Raw genomic sequence first — 24,287 nt, 5'->3', positions numbered from 1 at the left:
CCTAAATACATGATCGGATTTGGTACGGCCGAACCATGGGACGCGGTCTAGTAGCGGACCATATTCGATGGTATGTTGGATTGTCTATTGCAAAAAAGTATGATTATTACCGTCTTTAGTGTACCGAGTACGGCGCCGGACCAATTGGTGCGAGGTGCCCCCCGGACCCGGGCGTACCAAATCCGACCATGTGTTTAGGCTATAAGGAGTTCTGTACTATAACTCAAGTGAATGTTGCAATGTTTATTCATAATATATAGACTAATTAGTTAATAATATATTTAAAACTATCCCGCGACGATAATTTCTAAACTCGGAAATTAATTTATTTGATTGAGCTAACAATGAGCGATTTAACCAACACCAACAATAAATAGTAATTATTTCGACAAGGTTTTATGCCTTCTGTTTACTGTGTCTAAACGCGCGAGAGGTCTTTAACAATAGAATATAAATATATTTATTTACCATAGAGAGTTACCATAACATAACACATAGCAGCAATACTTGGTAAACGTCTGGAAACTACATCAGTACGTAAACGGGCTGTGAAATGGAGAGAAGAACTGATAAGAAACTCCCAGCCCATCTTTTAAATCATATTACAATTTAGCATACTTAATATAATATTAAACAATTTAAGATGGCCTCCGCAGAACCAGACAAGAGCCATGCATCATTATCCTCTATATAATCTACTATATTATAGTCAAACTTCTTTGTCAGTTATATATTTCTCGAATTTGTGCTCAGTAAGTTCTAGTATATTCTCCTGTCTGGTATTTTTAATGTATTTTTTTTATAATAATATTGACACACTTTTTACACAAATTATCTTGCCCCAATTTAAGCATAAATATAGCCTGTGTTATGGGTTACAAGACAACGATATATTTAATACAATATACTTACTTTTAGATAAATACCTATAAACATACATAAATACATTTAAACATCTGTGACTCGGAAACAAACATCTGTGATTCGAACCCGGGACCTCTAGCTTAGTAGGTAGGATCGCTAACTACTCGGCTATACAGGCCGTCAAAAAAATTGAACACCAAGACCTATGAAGGAGTCCTTAACTCTAGCTAACTTATTAAATGGCACGTATAGTGTATTTTTTCTTCTTGGATTCACTATCAATCTTCATCATATCATTCAATGGACAAGGGATGGTTATAAATAAAAAAATTTAATGTTTCTTTCTTGTTCGATAGGTAACTAACAGTAAACAACCAAATCGCCAAACAATAATCTGTTTAACATGATGTAAAGATTATACACTATTACTAGCTTATAAAAATAACAAAATAAGTATAAATTATGGTGTAAATCCAATTACAGGCAAACTAGCATGCATTTTTGAGTTGCACAAGTGCGGGGTTGCAAGTTTACAATGAAAAAATATTGTATTATTATAATGTAGAAGTGAACAAGTGAAAAAAAAATACTAAAAATTAAATTTTGGCTATAAATCTGTTATAAGTTATGTGGTTTCTGCACTGATAAATTGCTGCAATATTTTTTTGTAATCCTGAGGGGAGGAGGAGTGGATGTCAACACGAGTAGTTTTGTAAAGATTATTGTGCTCCCGGCAGATCCTTTCTAAAACACTATTAGCACCCATTAGTTCAGTTCTATATAAATTTCCAATAAATGGTTTGAAATTTGTGAAACGTGCACTTTCGCGTGGCACTGAAATAAAATAATGATAAACATAACAAACTAAGAATAGCAAGTATATATGGGAGACAGACACGATATATTTAATACGATATACATTCTTAAACATATATATATACATATAAACATCAATGACTCGGAAACAAACATCCATCATTATCGTCATCATCAGCCGGAAGTCGGTCACTGCTGGACACAGACCTCCACCAAAGATATCCACGACGATCGGTCTTGCGCTGTCCTCATCCAACGTATTCCGGCAATCTTGACCATATCGTCGGTCCATCTTGTGGGGGCCTACAAACACTGCGTCTTCCGGTACGTGCTCGCCTTACGAGGACTTTACTTCCCTACTGCTACTTTATTTTTATTCAAAATAGGATATAAAATTACTTATCGAAAGTCAAAAAACTACCAACCATTCCAAAAGATGAAGGTCAAATGCCTAAGTCATAGGTCAGACCTTAGAAAAACGGACGCAACAAACTCAGCGAGCTTTTTTTTTTGGTAAAAATATGGTTACAAAGTATTGTCCTATATTTTCGTCGCTCCATTCCCCATCTGCGGTATCATTAAGAAAGTCATTTATGTTATAGTAACCTTTACAACTTCACAACCATTATAAAACCAGAGGAAACGCAGGAACCTTGGATGCCATGTCGTGTAGTCCTGGAAACACCGCACAGGGATTTTCATTCCATATTTGTATGTAGAAGAAAGTTCCTTGAAAACCGCACTGAAGAGGTATTCTTACTGTGACTTCTGTGGATGTTATACCACAAGTATGCCAATGTTATGTTAAGGAAGACCAAACTTAGAGCACTAAAGAGGTATGTGTAAATATTCAATCACAACCTTATATTGTCAATTCCGACATTGATATTTCAATCAACTTCATGCTTTTATAACTTACTAGCTGACCCGGCAGACTTCATACTGCCTCAATCAATAAATAAAAGACCTAAACTTTTGTATAAAATAAACTTAAAACAATCAAAAGTTTTAAGGAAGTTTATTTATTACCTTAGAAATTTAGAAAGATATAAAAATTCTAATTAGTTCATTTTAAACTTTTATTTTTATTTGATTTCTGAACGACAGGGAACACTTCCGAGGAAAATCAAAATTGTTGTTTTTATTTTAATCCGAGAATTTTCATGTTTATTCAAACCTTTTAAACCTTCCCTGGACTTCCACAAATAATTCAAGACCAAAATTAGCCAAATCGGTCCATTCGTTCTCGAGTTTTAGCGAGACTAACGAACAGCAATTCATTTTTATATATAGATGTTATAGTTCCTTATATTGATATTTTTTTTTAATATATCTAAAAAGTAGTCGGCATTCTTAAATTGGTATTTGTATGAAAGGGATAGATATTTTTTATTATATTTAGATTTGGAAATTATGATAATTTTAAATGAAATTATTTAGAGCATTGAAAACGAAACCATCAAATAAAACTAAAATACAATAAAATAAGAGTATTTTGTATTCAAATAGTTACCATATTCAAATTTTTGTAACCAAAATCAATGAACAATGGACTCGCACCTGCGATTACCAACTGAGCCAACCGTTCGAGTTCGAGAATTTAATTTGTATAATTAACTAAATTAACAGAAGTGAGGGTTATAAGAAAAACTCCGTTTAGTTTTAAGGCAAAAATTGATATGTAGACCTCCATTTTACTCATCATTTTGAGATGCAGATTCATTGATAGACAGAATACATAGAATCTCGATTCTAAGTAATCGAATACTGAAATTAACCCTGAGTCGTAAAAATTGTTATAAAAACAAGAGTCCGTAGCAGTCAAGGTTAGAGATAAGTTTGTTACAACTACTGTTCGAAAACTTGTCATATTCCCGAAAGTATAAACAAGTTTTGAATTAAATAAACATTTGAGATAACAAGTCTATAGCTTTGTTCACACTATCTGGATGTGTGATATTCATTAACAGTGTGCTTCTCTAGAAACTTTCCTTCAGGTCAATGATAATATTTTCTTTAAGAAGAACATGAATTCCTCTTAGCGCCTTGCCTACTATCAGAGTACTGGTCTTCTTAGGCTGAAATCTATAGTGAACCCTTTTGTTGCCAGCTAGATTATGGGTACCACAACGGCGCCTATTTCTGCCGTAAAGCAGTAATGTGTAAACATTATTGTTTCGGTCTGAAGGGCGCCGTAGCTAGTAAAATTACTGGGCAAACGAGACTTAACATCTTATGTCTCTAGATGACGAGAGCAGTTGTAGTGCCGCTCAGAATTTTTGGATTTTTCAAGAATCCTCAGCGAAGGGCGTATCAATTACCATCAGTTGAACGTTTTGCTCGTTTCTTCCTTTACGAGTATCTTCATAAAATAATAAATATAAAACTTAGACCCCACTTACGTAAAACTCAGTTGTGATATAACGCGAACTTAACTTTTGCATTGGGCTGTCTTATCTTAAGCTCAACATAATTATATCTGTAAAATGAGTATAAAGACGAATTCAAAGATTATGCTGAGATAATTTACAATCAGCTCAACCATGGTCAGTAACTAAAGTTTAAGCAAAGTTAAGTACGTTCTATTGATTTCAGACTTAATGCCGGACAATAGACAAGCACTCTTTAAGTTGCAGTCTGCCACATAAGGAATATTTTTCTATGGTCTAGTACGCCACAGTATCATCTCGAAGCATTTGACCGCGTGCAACGCGGAGCTGCTCGAATTGTCGTGGACCCAGTGTTCTGTGAAAGGCTAGATTACTAGCTTCATTATGTGTTATGTGCATGCGAAAATATGTGTGAAATCGTTGTGTACATATAAAAACAGCAATTCTATGATCTAACGAAATTAAATAAATAAATAAAATCTACCAAACAAGTCGAGATAAACTAAACAAATCAAGAATATTAATTATTTATTTATAATAACGATTATAATAAGCCTTCTAACCATAATATAACTCACAAGCTTGTCTCCTCTCTTAGGTACTTTATAATAACATCAACTAATATATTATTATTGAAATAACTCGTATTATCAGCAAGCACTAGTACATTTGTTTTATGTAACATGAGCTAACAGTTACATTACGTGTCTTATTTCGCTCACGTATTGCTGACAGTTCTAAGTAGGCGTTAAGAAGCGTTTACATCATTCAACTTGTATTTTTACAAATTATATTGAAATTATTTCTCCAAAATAACGTCCACGACGGGGTCCTGCGGTTCCCTCATCTAACGTATTCCGCCTATCTTGACTAGATTGTCGGTCCATCTTGTGGGCAGCCTACCAACACTGCGTTTTCCGGTGTGTGGTCGCCATTCAGGGACTTAACTGCCCATCCGGCCATCTGTCGGTCGAGCTATGTGGACATATATATCTATGATTATGACCCAAGTAACGCCACCCATTCTTTATTTAACCCAAAATTCTTAACGGCAATGCAACTGCTCTCGTCACTTTGAAACTTTTGATGTTGTCTCATTAGTTCAGTAATTTCTCTAGCTACGGCGCTCTTTAAAACCAAAAAAAAATAATACATGCACATTGCTGCTTCACGGTCTACACACAAATAAGGGCATATCATTCTGATAGTGGAACGTCAAATGTGTTCTTAAAGACAACGTAAGAACACTTTTGTCATTAGCCGTGTGTCAACTGTCACTGTCCGAATCGAACCTTACTGAACCAATGTTTCACATAGCTGCTTATTCACCAAGAATATTTAAAACAACTTGAGTAAATGCGGCAATGAATAGATACAGCAGTTGCCACGTCAATGTCATTGTTGACAGCAGAAAAAGGCGCCTTTTTTGGTCCGTGCGAATCTATCAAATATTGAAATACTCTATTATAGTGTTACTGATACCTAATATATGCATGTAAGTAATTCATAATCATAAAATCCATAATTTTTATCATTTAATTACTAAATTATCATAAGAACCTTGACTCGTTTTATTCAGTTTCTTTGTTATTGTAACTTTTTTGCGAACACACAATAATTTTACTATTATGATAGGAATATTTTTTGTTGTAAATTTTAAATGCGAACCATAATAATTTTATAATTGTCCAAATGATTTTTTTTTCTATAGTAGAACTTCCAAACAATTCGAGGACAATGCTTTGATGTAATTTCTGGGTTAGCCTAATAGGGCAGTACCAATAATATCTACTAATAAATCTGTTGACATTATTTTTTTGATTTACTCAAACAAGTCCAACCGTTTGAGTATTTGTTTTGCATCACGTCGCATATTTAAATTTGTTTTATGTAAAACGGCAAAGTTGTCAATATTGATGAAGGAGTGCCAATAAGTTTCCTGCCATTTAGCTTACTTATTTTAAAATAAAATAACAAAGCCTTTATTTCTTACTCCTTTGCACGGTTCTTACGAAATATGAACTATCATTCATTTAAGGTGCTGTATCTCCTAGTTGGGGCAGAGGGCATCTTCATCGTGATTGGTCCTGAGCATATCTATTAATTTTGTATTAAATGCCAGGTTTGCTTTGGACGTTTACGTTTTCCTTGAGGGTTCTAGTGTAAGGCTTGCCTCGGTATCTGGTTGTATTAAATATTAACTACCTATACAGTAAGATTCATAAGTAATAATCTCTGGCTCTTCTCATCCAGTCCGGTCCAACACTTTGAGTAAAAATATATCGCATTTCTCCTCTTTTGTCTGAGGCCTTCCCATGGTATCTATTATATAACTCTTTTCGTCCATCTTGAGTAGTGTAATATGACCTGCATATATGACCTGCCCAGACGATTTTAAATTTTCAGACGACTGATCCTTGCTAACGTGGTCGCTAACTATAGGCCTGATGAGAAAGCTCATGGTCGCTCTGAGGGCAATAGAGAGGGCTATGCTCGGAGTATCCCTGCGAGATCGAATCAGAAATGAGGAGATCCGTAGGAGAACCAAAGTCACTGACATAGCCCGAATGATTGCTAAACTGAAGTGGCAGTGGGCAGGGCACATAGTTTCATGGAGCTGGTGGGGCAGTAAAGCCCTCAAATGGCGACCATGTCGAAGACGCAGTATTGGTAGGCACAAGATGGACTGACGATCTGGTCAATATCGCCGGAGTACGATGATGATCCGTGCTGGTAGCAGTGACTTAATTTTTATCTTATATATTTATTGTTTATTTTATTTGTAATTCGGATCTTTGCTTCTTTCCATTTTTCTTTGGCTGACGGAAATCTTCTTTACATCCTCTTTCCGTAGGGTAATGTACTTATTTTACTAGGGGGTAAATGGTTGAATGATTTTTTTTAAAAGAAGTTATATGGATGTAAAATGCACGGTGTATTTGAAAGGGCCAGTGTGTTTATATACCATCACATACCACCTAGTGAACACCAGTTGAAATCAGTCATCAAAGCTCTGACGTGACTCAAAAATAATATTGTATAATATGTGTGTGGAGTCTTATTCGTAGTATAGTATTTAAGTAGGTAATATGTTTGGTTTCACATATGGTTAGCTCATCATATAAGCACGGTCAAAGTTCTCAGGCCCAGATTTTAATGTCAGGCTGTAATTTGTATCGTGTGGCACGTTAGTAAAGTCGTTATTGGTGTATAGTGCAATAACGTGTCGTACCTTTATACCTTTCATCAACTTCAGTGATCTTTTGATATGAATTTGAGCTTAAAGGAGAAGAGGCTACAGGCTAAATATCCACAGCTGTTATTTTTGAAGTAAAACTTCTTTAGGCGTGACTTGGGGGTAACTCAGAATATTTTTCTGACTGAAGTAACGTTAGTACTTCTGTCGTTGTTCAATGTTCAAAAAATTGTTTCAAATTACTCAGTAATATTATCTGAATATCTCCAATCTAATCAAAATCTGTATTTGCTCATGTATATGACTGCTTTGTAATAAATAATAAATAAAAGTTCTCAGTCTGACGTTAGCGACATTCGTTAATTTTTCTTCGTTCATCGGACAGGCAAAAGGTCCTAGCCCATAGAGCCATATTCACTAATATTCAATAACAACGTTATATTGATATGTGTGATATTAATAATTTTATTCAATTATTTATTAATAGCACGGTTTTAATTAATGTAAGTATATATTTAATGATATAAATTAAATCTTCTTGTCTTTCAACTTTTTTAGAATATTTATTATATACTGGATGACCTAGAATAGATGGGATAAACAAAGGCAAACGAAAATAACATATTGCATAAAGATAACATGAACACACTTTTTTTTAAAGTATGTTGTAATACAAATTTAATTTGTACCATAATTTATGAACCATTCGAAGCCGTGCTTCTCGAATTACGTTCCAAGTGCCCGGATGATGCATCATCCGTAAATCTTGGTATATTTGTTTCGATTGTGGCCTTCTTAGTTGGTAAGCGCTAGGACGTAGCCCGCTAATTGCGGGTTCGAATCTCGCATTGTCCCAGAATGGCGGATATCACTAAAAAAATAAAAAACACATTTGTAATGTTAGGTAAAAAATGACGTACAAAAAACACGCACGTTAAATTTAAGTACTTACTTGAGTAATTGCAACATTATGAATTAATTATTACATATTTTTTTTTAAATCCTGCCGTATATTATAGACCTAATACACATTAACTGCGTAAGAATACTTCGTATGACTTTGTTATTGAAGCTGTTATTTTTTGTTGATGGTGGTGTGGCGTTTAAGTCAAGGATATACTGTTTTGGTGGGATAATTATTTTTTACTGTGCAGTACTGTTTTATCATTTAACCCAGCTTTTTGTTAATTTTAAAATAGCGATGAGTTCGTGCATTATTTTAATTGGCTCTCGTCATTTCTAACTAATACAAAAAAAATGTTTTTTGACTAAAATATACCAAAAATATATCTATTATTTTTACATTTTTATTTGTACTTAACAAAAGTTTGAAAACAATAAACCTATAAGTCATTATTAATGTATTATTTATTTATAAAAAAAATCCATGAGTAAATTAAAAAATATAGGCTAAAAAATGCAACGACTTAAATAAAATCGTTGTGTATAATATGTCGAATATGTACTCCATAACGGCTGGACTTATTTTAGTGAGATTATCAGTTAAGCCTAGCGAGTGAAGTTTTTATAGCAATAGCAGTATTGTTTTTGGCAATTCCGCTAGTAAATGAAAGAAAATTATCACATCTATTATCCACAACCATCAGTTGAGCCTTATCTACCACCTCTATATACAACAACATGGCTGATGCAATAATCAAGTCATGTATGACTACTGTAGTAGTACGTAGAAATCTTTTTTGGTTACAAAACAATGCATAATCTCTCATAATATTTTACCAAAGACAATACCATGTTTGACAAACTTTATAATCGGCTATAACAATAGTTTTATAATAGATATCAAGCACAGCCTGACTTCACTTGGATAGAATTCGTTTTATTTTGGTATATTAGTAGTATTTTTTTTGATGAAAATAAGGGACGAGACGCAGGACGTTCAGCTGATGGTAATTCATGCACCCTGCCCATTACAATGAAGTGCCGCTCAGGATTCTTAAAAAAACCCCAAAAATTTTGAGCGGCACTAATCTCGTCACCTTGATACATAAGATGTTAAGTCTCATTTGGCCAGTTATTTCACTAGTAATATACGCGGTAGAATATGCAAAGAGATATTCCAAATGCATTTAATATAAAGCTGATATTTTGATATTAGAAACCTATAAGACCGTCAACTTAAATCGGGACCTGGCTCGAATGACAGCTCTTAGAAGTACGGTCAGCAAGAGAAAACTCAACACAAGCGGTTTATATCAAGTAGGCCAGTAAAAATAGAATTAAAACTCGCACTAAATTTTCGATCCGATTTTTTTTTTTTGATCCGCTTACGGTCACTTACTGAGCATAAAATCACAAAATACAACCAGATCCAGGTGGAGCTCTTGAAAAAAGTTATTGGCCGATATCTTAGAAACTATGCACTTTAGTAAACTTTTTTGTAAAACTTTCTGTTTACGATTTGTGGCCCATTTGCCCGTAACTTGGTAATTATTTGTTTAAAAGCATTAGTTTTATATAAATTCAAATAAAATAAAATAAAAATTGTCAGCTACCTAATTGTGTGTCTATGGTTGTTATAGGAATATTGATGCTTGATATACAAAATGAATTTAAATAAATATGAATGTGAGATGAACATGATATTATATAGAAGATGTTTACCATTAAGGAAGTCATAACATTGTACGTCGCTCCAATGTCAAAAAGATAATAATAACGAGTTATCGTTGGAACATATCTGTGACCTGCACCTTTCTAATGTGTATTCCTACGTCTTTAGGTTTAAATATAGCGCCTTTATGTGGAGTTGTAAGTTACTAGTCTGCCTTTCAAGCCTACCCATTTTGTGGGCGAAGGCACAATACAGTAATTGAACAGTACTTTATCTTCATACTAAAGCGTTCGACTCGACGCACGCACACATACACAGGAATAACACCGCCGCTAAGCAATCTTGGGTAGACAAAAATATTGAGTGCCACGCCGTTCGCCGACGAGACTGGTCGCTGTCGGAGTTAAATTAGCCGCACCACGCCGTACGCGTCGTCATTATTTTTGTATGTGCCAACCCTAGCGCTCCGCCCAGATTAGATATAAGTTTCAAGAAGGCCGATGAGCTACGCTACTGTTCTGTATTGTGGAGATGGCAACTCCATACGTCATATCATGAAAGCCGTACTTGTGATCGCTGTTCGAGATGTTATTGTGTTTCTGTTATGTAGGTAATAAAGTTCCGACAGTATACGAAGTGACGTCACACAAACAGTGAATCCCAGCTCTAACGGTCTATTTTGCAACTGTGTATTAAATTAAATTCAAATTGAAATATTTTTATTCAAAATAGGATTCAAAATCACTTATTGAACGTCAAAAACTACCACCCATTCAAAATAGACCTGAGAGGAACGGGCGCAAGAAACTCAGCGGGCTTTCTTTAGTAAAAAATATGGATTACAATGTAATATCGTACAATAAACATTTATAATTAAAGAGCCTGAGGGTATTCGCTTCATTCTCAGTCTGTGGTATCATTAAGAAAATCGATTTTGCTATAGTAACCTTTCCCACACAAACGTTTTTTTAAAATTCTTTTAAGTGTAGTAACAGATTTGTTGTGTACATTTTCTGGGATCATGTTGTAGAAGCATATACATCGCTCAATAAAACACTAACTAACTCTACTTAACCGAGTAGTAGGCATAACAACTTTATGTTTGTTCCTCCTGTTAACATTATGATTGTCACAATTTCTTGCAAATTCCTCAATGTGCTTATGAACATATAGAACATTATCAAGAATATATTGAAAAGAAACAGTCAAAACGTTTGTTTCTTTAAATTTTTCTCTTAATGATTCTTTGGTTATAAATAGCGCTAGGTTAAAATATAGAGGTATACTGTTTTTATTATTTCCATGATATAAATAAGTGATATATACTCTCTCAACAGTTTGAACTGAAAACAGTGTGTGACGTTTTGGAAACACTCGGTTTATAAAAACATATAACTTGATGAAAACTAGTCAAGCGTGCTATAATTCGATTTAATGTAAAGTGCATTGCAGTGGCGATAAAAGTTATCGAGATTGGATTCGCAAGGCATACAATGCGTTCAGTTTACATACACACAGCTTGTGATAAACTTGAACATATTGTTGTACCGTACATACATTAACATTTCGAAGATATACTCCTTTTTTGGGCGCGTTAGGGAATAATTATCAGAGTGACTATTTACGATGCGCGCGCACACCGTCACGAAAATTCGACACCCTGACGTTAACTGGTCAATTAGACTATTTGTATCATATTTCAGCTACCATAATTAAGCCTCTTGTAACTCATATTTCAAAATAAATTTCAATATGTACATGTTGTAAAATAATTAAATGATTTCTTTCTAGATTTATAAAAATAAATTAATGATAATTATTTTTAAACGTTATTTAATTGAATTATGCGATACACATTTTATTGTTCATTATACAAACAAAATAACACAAAGAAATTTTGTTTAAGGATATCTGTTTTGATATGCCAAAGAAGTTTAATTTGTTGATGCCGCTTTCAATACTGGACATCTTATAATATGATATTATATATAATATCCGGACGACCGAGACAAAACTTAAACAAAAGAAAAACTAATAGGACATCTGGATTCGAACCGGGGTCTACTGCTTTCCGGATCACGCAATGTCCCATTAGAGCTATTATAGTCTTGTATACAGTGGCGAAATTTACCTTTGTATTCTAATCTTATTGTAGTTGTTTCTCATTTAAACACGGGTAAAACTACATTTTTTTTTAAATTGAGTCAGATCGATTTATCGCCCCCGAAATCCGCTGTATACTAAATTCTATGAAAATCGTTCGAGCCGTTTCCGAGATTCAATTCTTGTAAACATATACAAGAATTGCTCGTTTATAGATAAAAGATAATCGATATTCTACGTCATTCGTCAAACAATCCTGAATCTACATTTCAATACTATGTCAATCTTCATTTTCAAATCGGTAACTACTATTAAAACTAGCTGGGTGACAGAAATATTGTAGGAATTTACAAATTTGATTTGTACCAAAATGTATGGATACTGAGGGAAACTGATACTATGTACATACACTTACTAAAATATGATATAAATAATTCAATATACATATTCTACTGAAATGTCAGATGCGGTTATTGACAATTTTGAAGTGAAACTTCTTTAGAATCGTTGTGATTTCAAACCGGATGTAACGGAGAAAACTACAGGTAAGAGACACAAATACAAAAATGTGTAGGATGAAGCCGGCAAAGAATGAGACAGAAATATGCATACTATCGAAGTGAAAACTTCTTTATAATCGTTGTGATTTGAAAGTCGATGAAACGAAAAAGCGACGGTAAAAAGAGCAGTCACATCAATTCATAATATTTTAACATGGGAGATAATGAGATAGGAAGCATAATACAATGTTTTAGTACCAGGCGATCATAGTTAAAGAAGAGATTGTCTTAGGTATAGCGCGAGTATACCTTAATATATTCTGACTCCAAGCGCGTCATACTACCACGTACTACATAGACACCAGGAGAACATATTATTATATATATTAGTGGTGGTAGGAATGTCTTTCATAGCGGTTGAAATCATGTGTCTAGCAACACGTACCAGGAATTCATATGCAGTTTAGAGGTTCATGCACCATACAGGTTTCACTTCTGACATGTAAACTTTGTACGCACGCAATGTTTTTTTTATACAAAACGTTTTTCATGTTTTTCGGTCTTTCATATTATAGAATTATCTTTTTGGAAAGACGGTGACTCAAGCTCAGTACTTTTCCCCATACGAAAAGGGCCCAAAGTGCCTAAATAAGTATTCACTTCGAAATAGAAATGTTTTACAGAATGTATAAATTACTTTAAATGCGACTTAGTGACTAAACAAAACCATAAAAGCATGCACCAATTTGAAATATTTAACTTTTATGGTATTCTGGTAACTTATTATAAATTTTAATTGATATTAATGAGCTGATCTGTGTAAAAAGTAAAAACCTATAGAACCCAGACAAGTTACGTTTCAAATTAACTCTCCTGTAGGAACGGTTTAAAATCCCTGAATCCTGTGCCGAGTGTCGTTGCATATTATCTGAAATTCAAATTATTGACGTGATTCCGTTCAACTTTCGAATTCATCACAGAATGCGTCGCAAATTTAAGTATTCTGACGCAATGCTTTCAATCAGAAGACTTGTTTTATGTTTTTGTTTTATGAAAATAAGGGACGAGACGAGCAGGACGTTCAGCTGATGGTAATTGATACGCTCTGCCCATTACAATGAAGTGCTGCTCAGGATTCTTCAAAAACCCAATAATTTTGAGTGTTACTACAATTGCGCTCGTCACCTTGAGACATAAGATGTTAAGTCTTATTTGCCCAGTAATTTCACTAGCTACGGTGCCCTTCAGATCGAAACACAGTAATGTTTACACATTACTGCTTCACGGCAGAAATAGGCGCCGTTGTGGTACCCATAATCTTGCCGGAATCCTGTGCAAAGGAACCCACCGGTGAACTTACAATATACTAACATATAGACAAACAAACCGTGCGATAAGACATTCCGTAACCAACCAGCCACCCTTGTTTATTCTATTTTTCATCCACAGTGAGAGTCTACAACGAATTTCTTTCCACAAATTTCCGGTTGCTATGTTCTTGAAGACTAATGCCCACTAACCATGCTTGTGTGCACCCTAAATTAAAAAAATAAGAATAGTAAAAAAATCTAAAATACACCCTTTAATGGAAAACTATACAATAATGTATTTCATTGTGTTTCAAAGCGTGGGATGCATATTATTATATTTTTAAAATGAATCAACGTTTAGTTATATCTATTGTAACGGAATATATTACATGCTTTAACTTCAATATTCAAACCAGAAACATTCAATATTCAAAAGTACCTACTAGCTTGTAACCGGTGCGCTCGACTTCACCAAAACAAATGCATTATATAATAATATTGTTTATATACTTTAAAATGTTTTTTGCTACTTAAGAAAGTCGCAGGAATTCAATCATTATTTAATAATTTTTTCGATTTTTCCCTGTTCTTGTAATGAAATTATGTCACAGCAGTAATCATTAAACTGTGCGTCAAAAATTTATCTCAAAGAATTATTCATACAGACATAAAATTTGAAAATGAAAAATATACAGAGTCACACGAATCGAAATAAAATTTCTAAAGTTGGATCAAGAAGTATCAGTAATTCTATTTTATTTTGATTCACCAGCGGTAGTTAAAATATTTCAGTAATAATTATGCTAAATTACAAAGGCTAAATGCATTACCCTTAAATAAACACAAGAAAAAAACAACAAACCTTTAAAATAGTTATATATATAAAATCAACAATTTTTATGATCTAACGAAATGGAAGAAATAAACAAAATCTACCAAAACAAGCCGAGATATAATAAACAAATATAAAATCCAGAATATTAATTATTTATTTAACATTGGGCTCTTATGGAAATGGTACCAGGCATGCATACACGGGCAGGAGACTAGGTAAATAGTATATTCGAAGTAGGCCAACACACTGTAAACGAAACCGGCTATCATTACCTATAAGTATTATATTATTATTAAGAATTTTCCAATTGTTTATACAAGTGCAGTAAGAAGTACTACTTAAATTCTGTTGTCTTAGTACATTATACAACAACAGAAAAGAAATTAAAAATGTATAAGTTGAACATAATCGCGATAAATAGACGACGCTAGTGGAAGTAGCCGTGCGGTGCGGTGCGGAGGGCGCAGTGCAGTCAGGGTTAGCACCTCTAAGTTATAAAATCATAATAAATCATTTATTTTTAAATGGTGTTTATATTTACCCCCTTATTCATAATGGTCCGCTAACTTTAAACAGCCGCTTTCCTACACTCCTGTGTTTTTTCTCATTCTGACTTAGGTCAATAGAAGAAGACAGAGTGAGAATTAGCAATGCCTTAAGTTAGCAGACTATTATGAAAGAGGAGTAAATGTTTATTCCGCTGAGTTAGATATTAATTCATACCATTTAAATGATTATGGATTATTGCAAAATGACGCATTTCATTTATTTTTAAAAATTCTTTCTTAAATATTTCTCCTTTGGTGTGTTACACATTATTTTGACGGTTTTATCACAAGTCTTTTGTTATGTTTGTTATAGCTCAAAAGACGATGAGATTGACGGCAATTGCATAGTTCGAGCACGCGGCTTGCCCTGGCAATCATCAGATCAAGATATCGCCAAGTTTTTCCGTGGACTCAATGTCGCTAAGTAAGTGTACTCTTTATGGTTTAAGTTTTGGTTTGTATAAAAAGTAGCTAAGGAATAAAAGGGTTTGTTTAACTTTGCAAAGGTTCTAGATCAAGCTTGAATTTACACCGAGAAGTGTTGCAGAGAATCGCTTGTTTTCTTTTATAATATCTGCTGTTCAGTGCACCTAAAAATGCATATAAATGATGTAAAACATCTACATCTTTAAAGGGGGGGGGGTTGCAAAGGGATCATGCATCTGAATATATTTGCACTAGAAAAATGCAATGCAATCCATTTTTTAATCAAAACTATCTGATTATCTTATAACGGTTCTCGAGTTTTTATAACCTAAACACATGATCGTCCTCCGTCATTTTGTCCGGCTGAACCGTCGGACGCGCTCCGGGTTATTCTATTATTATTATTATGACCTTATTCGATGTTATGTCACATTGTCCATTTTACAAACTTATTATTATTACCGTCCGGACCGTACCGAGTACGACGCCGTACCAATTGGTGCGAGGCGTCCACACACGCCCACTGGTCCGTCCGATGGTCCGGCTGTACCAAATCCGAGCATGTGTTTAGGCTATTAGGTGAACATATATGGATGTATCTATACTAAGGCTAGCCAGACGAGTTAAAGAATGTAAACAAACGGACCGTTACTGAGTTATATTGTCATAAATACGACTATTTCGGACTTTAACGGACAATTATCTTTGTCTAATACGGACGACAGCGATTAGAATAGAGAATCCAAGACTTGTATATAATATAATTTATTCAAATAAAAATGTTTTGAAGCCCTGAAACTTTGTTGACATTCTTTATCTCTTCTCGTTGGCCTTGCTATGGTTGGGTTACTTATAGTCCACATTTTGTTTCAGGGGCGGAGTAGCATTGTGTCTCTCCCCGCAAGGTCGAAGGAACGGTGAAGCTTTGGTTCGGTTCGTATCCCAGGAGCACAGAGACATGGCACTCAAGAGACACAAGCACCACATTGGGCCGCGCTACATTGAGGTAATATTCTATTAACACTACAGTTTCTAGACGCCACGCCTAGACGAAGGTTTTCAACCAGTGTGTGTTGCCAGTGATGAGTTACGGTGCGCACACGTGGTAGCTAACTATGGGCCTGATAAGAAAGCTTATTGTCTAGCTATGCTCGGAATTTCCCTGCGAAATCGAATCAGAAACGTGGTGAGCCGTAGGAAAACAGATGGCCGGTGGGGCAGTAAAGTCCTCGAATGGCCACCAAGTACCGGAAGATGCAGTGTTGGTATGCCCCCCACAAGAAAGACTGACGATCTGGTCAATATCGCCGGAGTACGATGATGGTCCGTGCTGCCATTAGATTTTTCTCTAATATATTTATTGTTTATTTTATCTGTAATTCGGATCCTTGCTTCTTTGCATTTTTCTTTTGGCTGACGGCAATCTTCCTTACATCCTCTTTCAGTAGCGCCGAAGACTGGCAGCCACAAGTAATGTACTTACTTATTCTACTGGGGGGTGTATGGTTAAATGATTTTTTAATAAGGACATCAGTTCGTAAAGGGGCTATGACATGAGGAGAAGAACTGATAAGAAACTCCAGGCCATTTTTAAATCATATAACAACTTAGCATATTTAATATAAGATTACACAATTTTTGGTGGCCTGCGCAGAACCAGACAAGAAATATGCATTAATATCCTTTATATATTATAATCTACTAAATATCTTCGTCTTCTTTGTCAGAGAAGCTTTGATATATTTGTTGAATTTGTGCACATTGAGTCCTAGTAAACTGTCTTGCATTTTATTATAAAATTGAATACCAAGACCTATGATGAAGTCCTTAACTCTAGCTAACTTATTATTGTAATGTCATATCCAGGTGTACCGAGCAAGCGGCGACGACTTCCTGTCGGTGGCGGGTGGCGCCACCTGTGAAGCCGCGGCGTTTCTGTCGCGCGGTGCGCAGGCCATTGTACGCATGCGCGGACTGCCCTACGACGCGACGCCGCAACAAGTGGTAAGTTTTAGAACTACCCTCATTATACTGTTTTACCTCAATATAAGAACTTTACTCGTTATTCAAAAATATTCATTCAAATATTCATATCCTACAATACGAAATTTGTTTATTTTCCCAAAGATCTAACTTGGGGTTTTTCTTGTAATCGCGTAAATCCTTGTTTGTATAATGTTCGGGTATTATTAAATAAAAGTGGAGTTTTCCACTCCAGAGCTTTATTGTAACTAACTTACTGCATGTACAATGCCACCTATATAAATCTAGCCACATTACAGTTTCACATTGTGTTTTCCTTTTGAGCGGAACTTGCCATTGCTCGAAATAAATGATAATAAAGTGCTATACTCATTATTTTATATGTATTCAATACTCATAGACTCATAGTATTAAATATTATCTAAGGCTCTATCGCTTAAACTAACAGCTTAAGAAAATATCATTTCTGAATGTTAGGCAACCTGAGAGGACTCATACCGCTAAACACCTTTTTATAAATCGACGTAATTAGTCTGAGTGCAAAAATGTATTGTCAGAGAGGAAACGGAACAAAACTAATAATCTTGGAATCTACAGAATTGGCCGACCATCGGGTGAAAATATGAAGTCACTCCAACATTCTTCAAACAAGTCTGTTAACGTGCCAGTAAGGTTCTGAGAACTTCTAGGAAGAGCTGAGCTGTTTGGAAGAACAGGATAACCCTGCTCGCATAATAAAGAATCTTACTGCGAAAACAGGAGCTCCTTAAATACAATCTTATACTACGTCATAAATTAAAAAAAAAACCATTTATACATTTTAGATAAAAAGAACACTTATGAATGTCAAACGTCAACATTTTACCATTTAACATCCATACAGAAAAGTTGAACTTTGATGGGAAAAGTTCTCAGTTTCGCAAAAACAATACTCAAACATTTATTACATACCTCAGTAAGTTAAGAAAAACAAAATATATAGGTCATATAAACCTCAGAATAGCTAAGAATTAGTATAGCTATATAAGAAACAACAATTCGGACACGCTGTAAATAATTAATGGTATCAAATATGTGGTCGTGTAAATTGCAGTATTTTACAATATTTTAAATTTAGTTTAGTTGTGTATGGTGACGTAATCGACACAGTGGTTTTACTTACCCAAGCTTTACCCACTTAGTTGCAAGCAAGCATAAATTTTCCACTGTTTATTGCACACTTTACTGAAAATTACAACTACACTAATAATATTTGTACAAATTGAATACCATTAGCTACAGGTACCTATGTCAAGCTAATGTTTCTGATTTATTTACTTTAACAAAACACTAACAATGTTCAATAACTATTAGTTATCGTTCATAGCAAATCTATTCTTAGGTCAGTTAATACTTACGTAATCGTCTCAAAAAGTAATAGGAACCCAATTCTAAGTAATAATGTTTATTTGATTAAGATAGGTAACATACAGCATATATCTTGAGGAGTAAGCGAAATAACACGCAGATATAGAGTCACCTCCATAAACACTTGAACGCTAGTCCTTGTTTTCTGTACATTTATAACACCGCTCAAGATCCACTCATACACACATCTTATAATAATAAAATATGATATTCAAACCTTTTAAAACCTTAAGATCAATCATTTTGTATTATATTAGGCGTACATTTTTGGATTCCCAAATCTATTCCTGGATAACTATTCCGCGGGTAGTGGAAAAAACTTTGAATTCTGAGTGTAATGGATAGTGCAAAGAATATTCTTATATTATAGCATACGCCGGTATAATAATATTACATATTTTATTACTTCTACTTCTTTTGATATTAAATCAAAATTAAGGCAAAAAATTTTACGTTTAGAAGATTGCAACTTATTACGACTATTTGAATAATCAGTGTGACAATCCACTACTTGTCAGTATTTTAATTAAATAAAAAATTCTATTTCCAGTTGGAGTTCTTCTCCGCGGGTGATGACCCTGTCCAAGTCCTTGATGGAGAAGATGGCGTGTTGTTCGTGAGGAGAGCTGACCGGCGAGCCACTGGGGACGCCTTCGTCCTCTTTGCTAAGGAAGAGGAGGGAAGGAAGGCACTCTCCCGTCACAAGAAGCTAATCGGCTCCAGATATATTGAGCTGTTTCTTTCTACTACGGCTGAGGTGCAACAGGTTGGTTGATTGCAGAGTTCCACTCGGTCCTTAATTATCGAAGTTACAATGTATATAGTAAACGTTACACCAACAAATTAAAACTGAAAAAAGCAGCTAATGCCAGCGTTATATAATCCAAAATGGCACTAATATAATTATGTTGTCGGATTTGTCAACAAACCTTCTGTTTGCGAAAGTTATGATGAAGTAGTTTAAAGCACTTTTTGAAGTACTCTAACACTTAAAATGAATAAAAATATCAAACAATCAAAACCGGGAGACATAGATAATGATGATACTGATCTCATTTGAAAATAATGCTGATCTATAATTAAAGACAAAGTATAACACTAAGCCGAGAACGTGTGTATAGAAAAATGTTCGCTAATATTTTGTCGTAGAATGACACTCACGTTTGGGGAGTGTTACGCGCTTGCTGTCTCTTTTCTCTTGTATTGGGGTGAAAGAGCCGCGATTAATTCACACTCATGCCACATGAATAAATAAGAGATTGTCAACTGTCTGTGCGATCGGCAGCCGGTTATATCCAGTTTCGCCGCGTACGCAACAAGAACAAGCGGCCAGTGGACACTCACACATCAACAGCCCCGGATCATTGTAGTAGTTAGCAACCATTTCGCGAGATTGTATGAAGCCTAGTTTCTGTTCCGTTTTATTTACTCATGTGCTCACTCGCCTTCAACTAGTTAGTCATTCTTTTATGGGACGATGTATACGTTTCTATAATAAACTCCTATTTTATATTAGAGAATTATTATCAATCACTAAATGTAAAACAATTGTAAATGCCACATTGTGTAACAAGGCTTATAACAAAATTTGTGATTATATTGTTGATTTAAAAGCCTGGGATTAAGTCGGAATAGTATATAAGAAAAACATTGATATTTCCAAATAATTTCCTTAAAAATTATTACAGTTAGTCAATGAACTTTTCCTCAAGAGGCGTACGTATTCAGTACTTAGCTAGCTATTAGTTATACAATAACTTAGTTTGAAATCAAGTGAATTTTAGAAAATTACACATAACTATTGTATTTGGAATATGATTGGTGTAGTCATCGTTGTTGGTAATTCATGCATCACAATGCAAGGTCGGTGTAATGTTTAACTAAATTGTCTTGTGTTCAGCTTGCCCATGGAATTACTCGGTAAGTAATACTATAATCGTAAGACTGTACTGCAATAGTACAGGGACATGCACAAACCTTTTTTCGCTTATGTAAACACGATATGGTATGTGAATTAACTAGCTGACCTGGCAAACGATGTTTTGCCATATTAACATAATTAAGTACCCAACGCCCGCTGATCTATGTTATTTTTTTATAAATAAATCCAGCTTAAGCCAACATAGTATACGTAACTTATTTATATTAAAATATTCATTTTGGAAAACCTCAGCCCAAGGTGTGGGGGACGGGGTAGACCAAAATCACAACTTGCACCAAAAAAATACACTTAAATAGCCTCCAATGGTTTTTTTCTTGTCATGTAATTCTATAGTGACAAAGTTTTTTTTATTAAAATAAAAGACGAGACGAGTAGGACATTCAGCTGATGATAACTGATACGCCCTACCCATAACAATGCAGTGCCGCTCAGGATTCTTGAAAAATCTAAAAATTCTGAGCGGCACTACAATTGCGATCGTCACCTTGAGACATAAGGTGTTAAGTCTCATTTGCCCAGTAATTACACTAGCTACGGCGCCCTTCAGATCGAAATACAGTAATGTTTACAAATTACTGTTTCACGGCAGAAATAGGCTCCGTTGTGGTACCCATATTCTAGCCGGCTTCCTGTGCAACGGAGCCTCCCACTGGTAAAATGAAGACAAAAGTTTTAAATTTGTTATAACTTTACTTCGTGTTTATAAATAACAGAGATGTTGTACAAACCCCTGAATGTTTCAGGTTTTAAACCGGTCTTTGGAGACGCGGAACAGCCAAGTCAGTACTCCTTCAACAGCCAACCCTCCAACCGAGGGTATTCTTCCTGTTTTGCTGCCTCAGCACGTCATCACCTCAGGTATTAAACAATTTGTTATTTTGAAGTGTTAACCCCCCCTTCTGGGATTGATTATACAAATAACATTTGTAACCAAAATTTATGAACGATATGGGACTCGAACCCGCGTCCTCTCGGGTTCCGTCCGAGCGCTCTTACCTACTGAGCCAATCTTTCGAGTACGCATGGATCATAAACTTTGTTATATCTTGTTCAAGTCTCAGGTTGTGGCTCCATCTACAGGATCTACTTTACAGTTGATAACCTGCTCATATATATATATTAACAAATTGATCTGAGATGTCTCTCTTTCAAATGTAAACAGTTAGTTATATTGACCTCAGGTACTGCTAAGGACTGCGTCAGGCTGCGTGGTCTACCATACGAAGCTCAGGTATGGACTATTTGGTAACAATAACAATTCCATTTAAAAATTGTTCTTATATTAGATATATTCTATACCCGAACAATAATATAATAAAGTGAACATAGCTGTTGAAATTCCAATAATGTTATTTTTATTTATGCTTGTTTAAAATTGCACTTGGGACCCGGTGCTCTGTGAACGGCTGGATCACTTGGCGTTGCGTAGAGTTATCTTTTCGTTATATCTCTTCTACTGCATTTATCACGGGTTCAAAGAGCTGTTTGACGTGATTCCTGCTGCCGTACTCGACTTTCGCACGACACTCCACTAATTAGGATATCATCCCCACCATCTGCATGTATGGCATTCTTCCAAAGTATTCAAGGAATATTCTTCCACATACCACAAAGTGGTGGTATGTGTGAATGAGCTTCCATGTGCGGAGTAACCTGGACGATACGACATGGGACACCTTCAAAAAAGCGCGTACACCTTCCTAATAGGACGGCGACGCTTCTGTGATTCCTCTGGTGTTGCAAGAGAATGTGGGCGGTGGTGATCACTTAACACCAGGTGACCCGTATTTGTCATCCTTTTCCATAAAAAAAAATCTGTTGTCAAACAACTTGTAATATTATAATTTGTGTTCGTTAGTCGCTAGTTCGATTTGTAGAGCCCGTGCTAATAATGAAACTTATTAACTAACGAAAATGGCGGACACAAAACATAATAATACTTGCTGACCCGACAGATGTTCGTCTGTTCATAATAAATAAAACAGTTGCGGGGGGAATTTCATAAAATCCGTTCTATGCTGAACTCTACTCGACGAAAGTAATATTCCTACTAAATTCCAAGTCTCTACGCCTTGTGGTTCCAGAGATATCGTGATGAATCAATTTAGGTGGATCTCTTATATATATACAAGATGTAATCTTATTTTATGACAATAAGGGACGAGACGAGAAGCACGTTCAGCTGATGGTAATTGATACGCTCTGCCCATTACAATGCAGTGCCGCGCAGGATTCTTGAAAAATCCAAAAATCCTGAGCGGCTCTACAATTGCGCTCGTCACCTTGAGACGTAAGATGTTAAGTCTCATTCGCCCAGTAATTTCACTAGCTACGGCGCCCTTCAGACCGAAACACAGTAATGTTTACACATTACTGCTTCACGGCAGAAAAAGGCACCGTTGTGGTACCCATCTTAAAACTGATAAAATAAACTTTATACTGATATCTAAAGTACGTTACCTAATCAGTAAAATGACATCCAGTGCCTTTTTAAAAAACGAGAAGTATCCAATATTTTGATATTAAACACCTCCCATACATTTAGTACAAGATTAGTAGAAAGGTTTTGTATTTATAAGATGGTAGGTGAGTTCCCTTAAGCACTTTTTAGACGGATCTAATCCAGCGTTCCATCAGGGGACACCTTGGAGTGAACTTGGTTTCCATCCTTGGAATGTGTTTCGGGTTAAGAACTAATACATTAAAAAATAACAAGAATAAATAATAATAGCTTCCTTGAAATTGAATTCTTGTCTGTCTCGTTGATATCGAATAAGTGAATCACGATCAAGTGTACCTTGGGCATTACCTATTGGCAAATTACTTTTGAATGAATTGATTTAATGAATTTCTTTAAATTGAGCATTTCTTTAAAATATCATGTTACTATTCAGGTGGAGCACATACTGAACTTTCTGGACGAGTTTGCTAAAAACATTGTAGTACAAGGAGTACATATGGTTTACAATGCTCAGGTAAGCGCGCCTTTCAAAAGAACTCAACACATTTTAATATTTACTTTGGGCTCACACATTGTATTCATGTTTGATTCCTCAGTCTTTCCGTAACAGTGACAGTTACATGGCTGAAGATAGTCTATAACGTTATATTTCTGCTACTACAATGTTTACAAAAGTATTCAACAAAACGTAATATCGTTTGCGATGGTATGGAACCCTTCGTTTGTAAGTCTAACTAGCGCTTAGCCCGTTTTTTAAAGCATAAAATATTTTAAAGAATTTTAAATAGTATGAACCCTGTCAGCGTCAGTGTTGTCGACACGACAACCAAGACGGGAATGAGGTAACATTCAACATTGATAAGTGATAACATGGCGGTTAACTCAAACTCTCCTATCGCCATCTTTTGTTCAATTTTGGAACTACTCCCAT

At 35.1% G+C, this 24,287-nt stretch overlaps 2 protein-coding genes across 3 annotated transcripts in view; one reads left to right on the top strand and one right to left on the bottom strand.

Annotated features, from left to right (window-relative positions):
• Nucleotides 1–24,287, top strand: part of LOC126970975 (RNA-binding protein fusilli) — a 131,819-nt gene that overhangs the window by 91,499 nt on the left and 16,033 nt on the right. For both annotated transcript variants that reach the window (XM_050817135.1, XM_050817134.1), the window contains exons 7-13: nt 15,451–15,561; nt 16,437–16,569; nt 17,430–17,567; nt 19,504–19,719; nt 21,639–21,753; nt 22,077–22,126; nt 23,790–23,870. In XM_050817135.1, coding sequence (XP_050673092.1) covers nt 15,451–15,561; nt 16,437–16,569; nt 17,430–17,567; nt 19,504–19,719; nt 21,639–21,753; nt 22,077–22,126; nt 23,790–23,870 — 844 coding nt within the window. The remainder of the gene's footprint in view (nt 1–15,450; nt 15,562–16,436; nt 16,570–17,429; nt 17,568–19,503; nt 19,720–21,638; nt 21,754–22,076; nt 22,127–23,789; nt 23,871–24,287) is intronic.
• The window catches only part of LOC126971001 (guanine nucleotide-binding protein G(s) subunit alpha), an 82,179-nt gene continuing 65,898 nt past the window's right edge, over nt 8,007–24,287 (bottom strand). The window contains exon 11 of the mRNA XM_050817173.1: nt 8,007–8,137. The gene's annotated coding sequence lies outside the window, so the exon portion shown is untranslated. The remainder of the gene's footprint in view (nt 8,138–24,287) is intronic.

The sequence above is a fragment of the Leptidea sinapis genome, chromosome 22 (assembly GCF_905404315.1).
Source record: "Leptidea sinapis chromosome 22, ilLepSina1.1, whole genome shotgun sequence".
NCBI lineage: Eukaryota > Metazoa > Arthropoda > Insecta > Lepidoptera > Pieridae > Leptidea > Leptidea sinapis.
The sequence above is the reverse complement of the archived record's forward strand: the minus strand, read 5'-3'. Positions and strand labels throughout refer to the sequence as shown.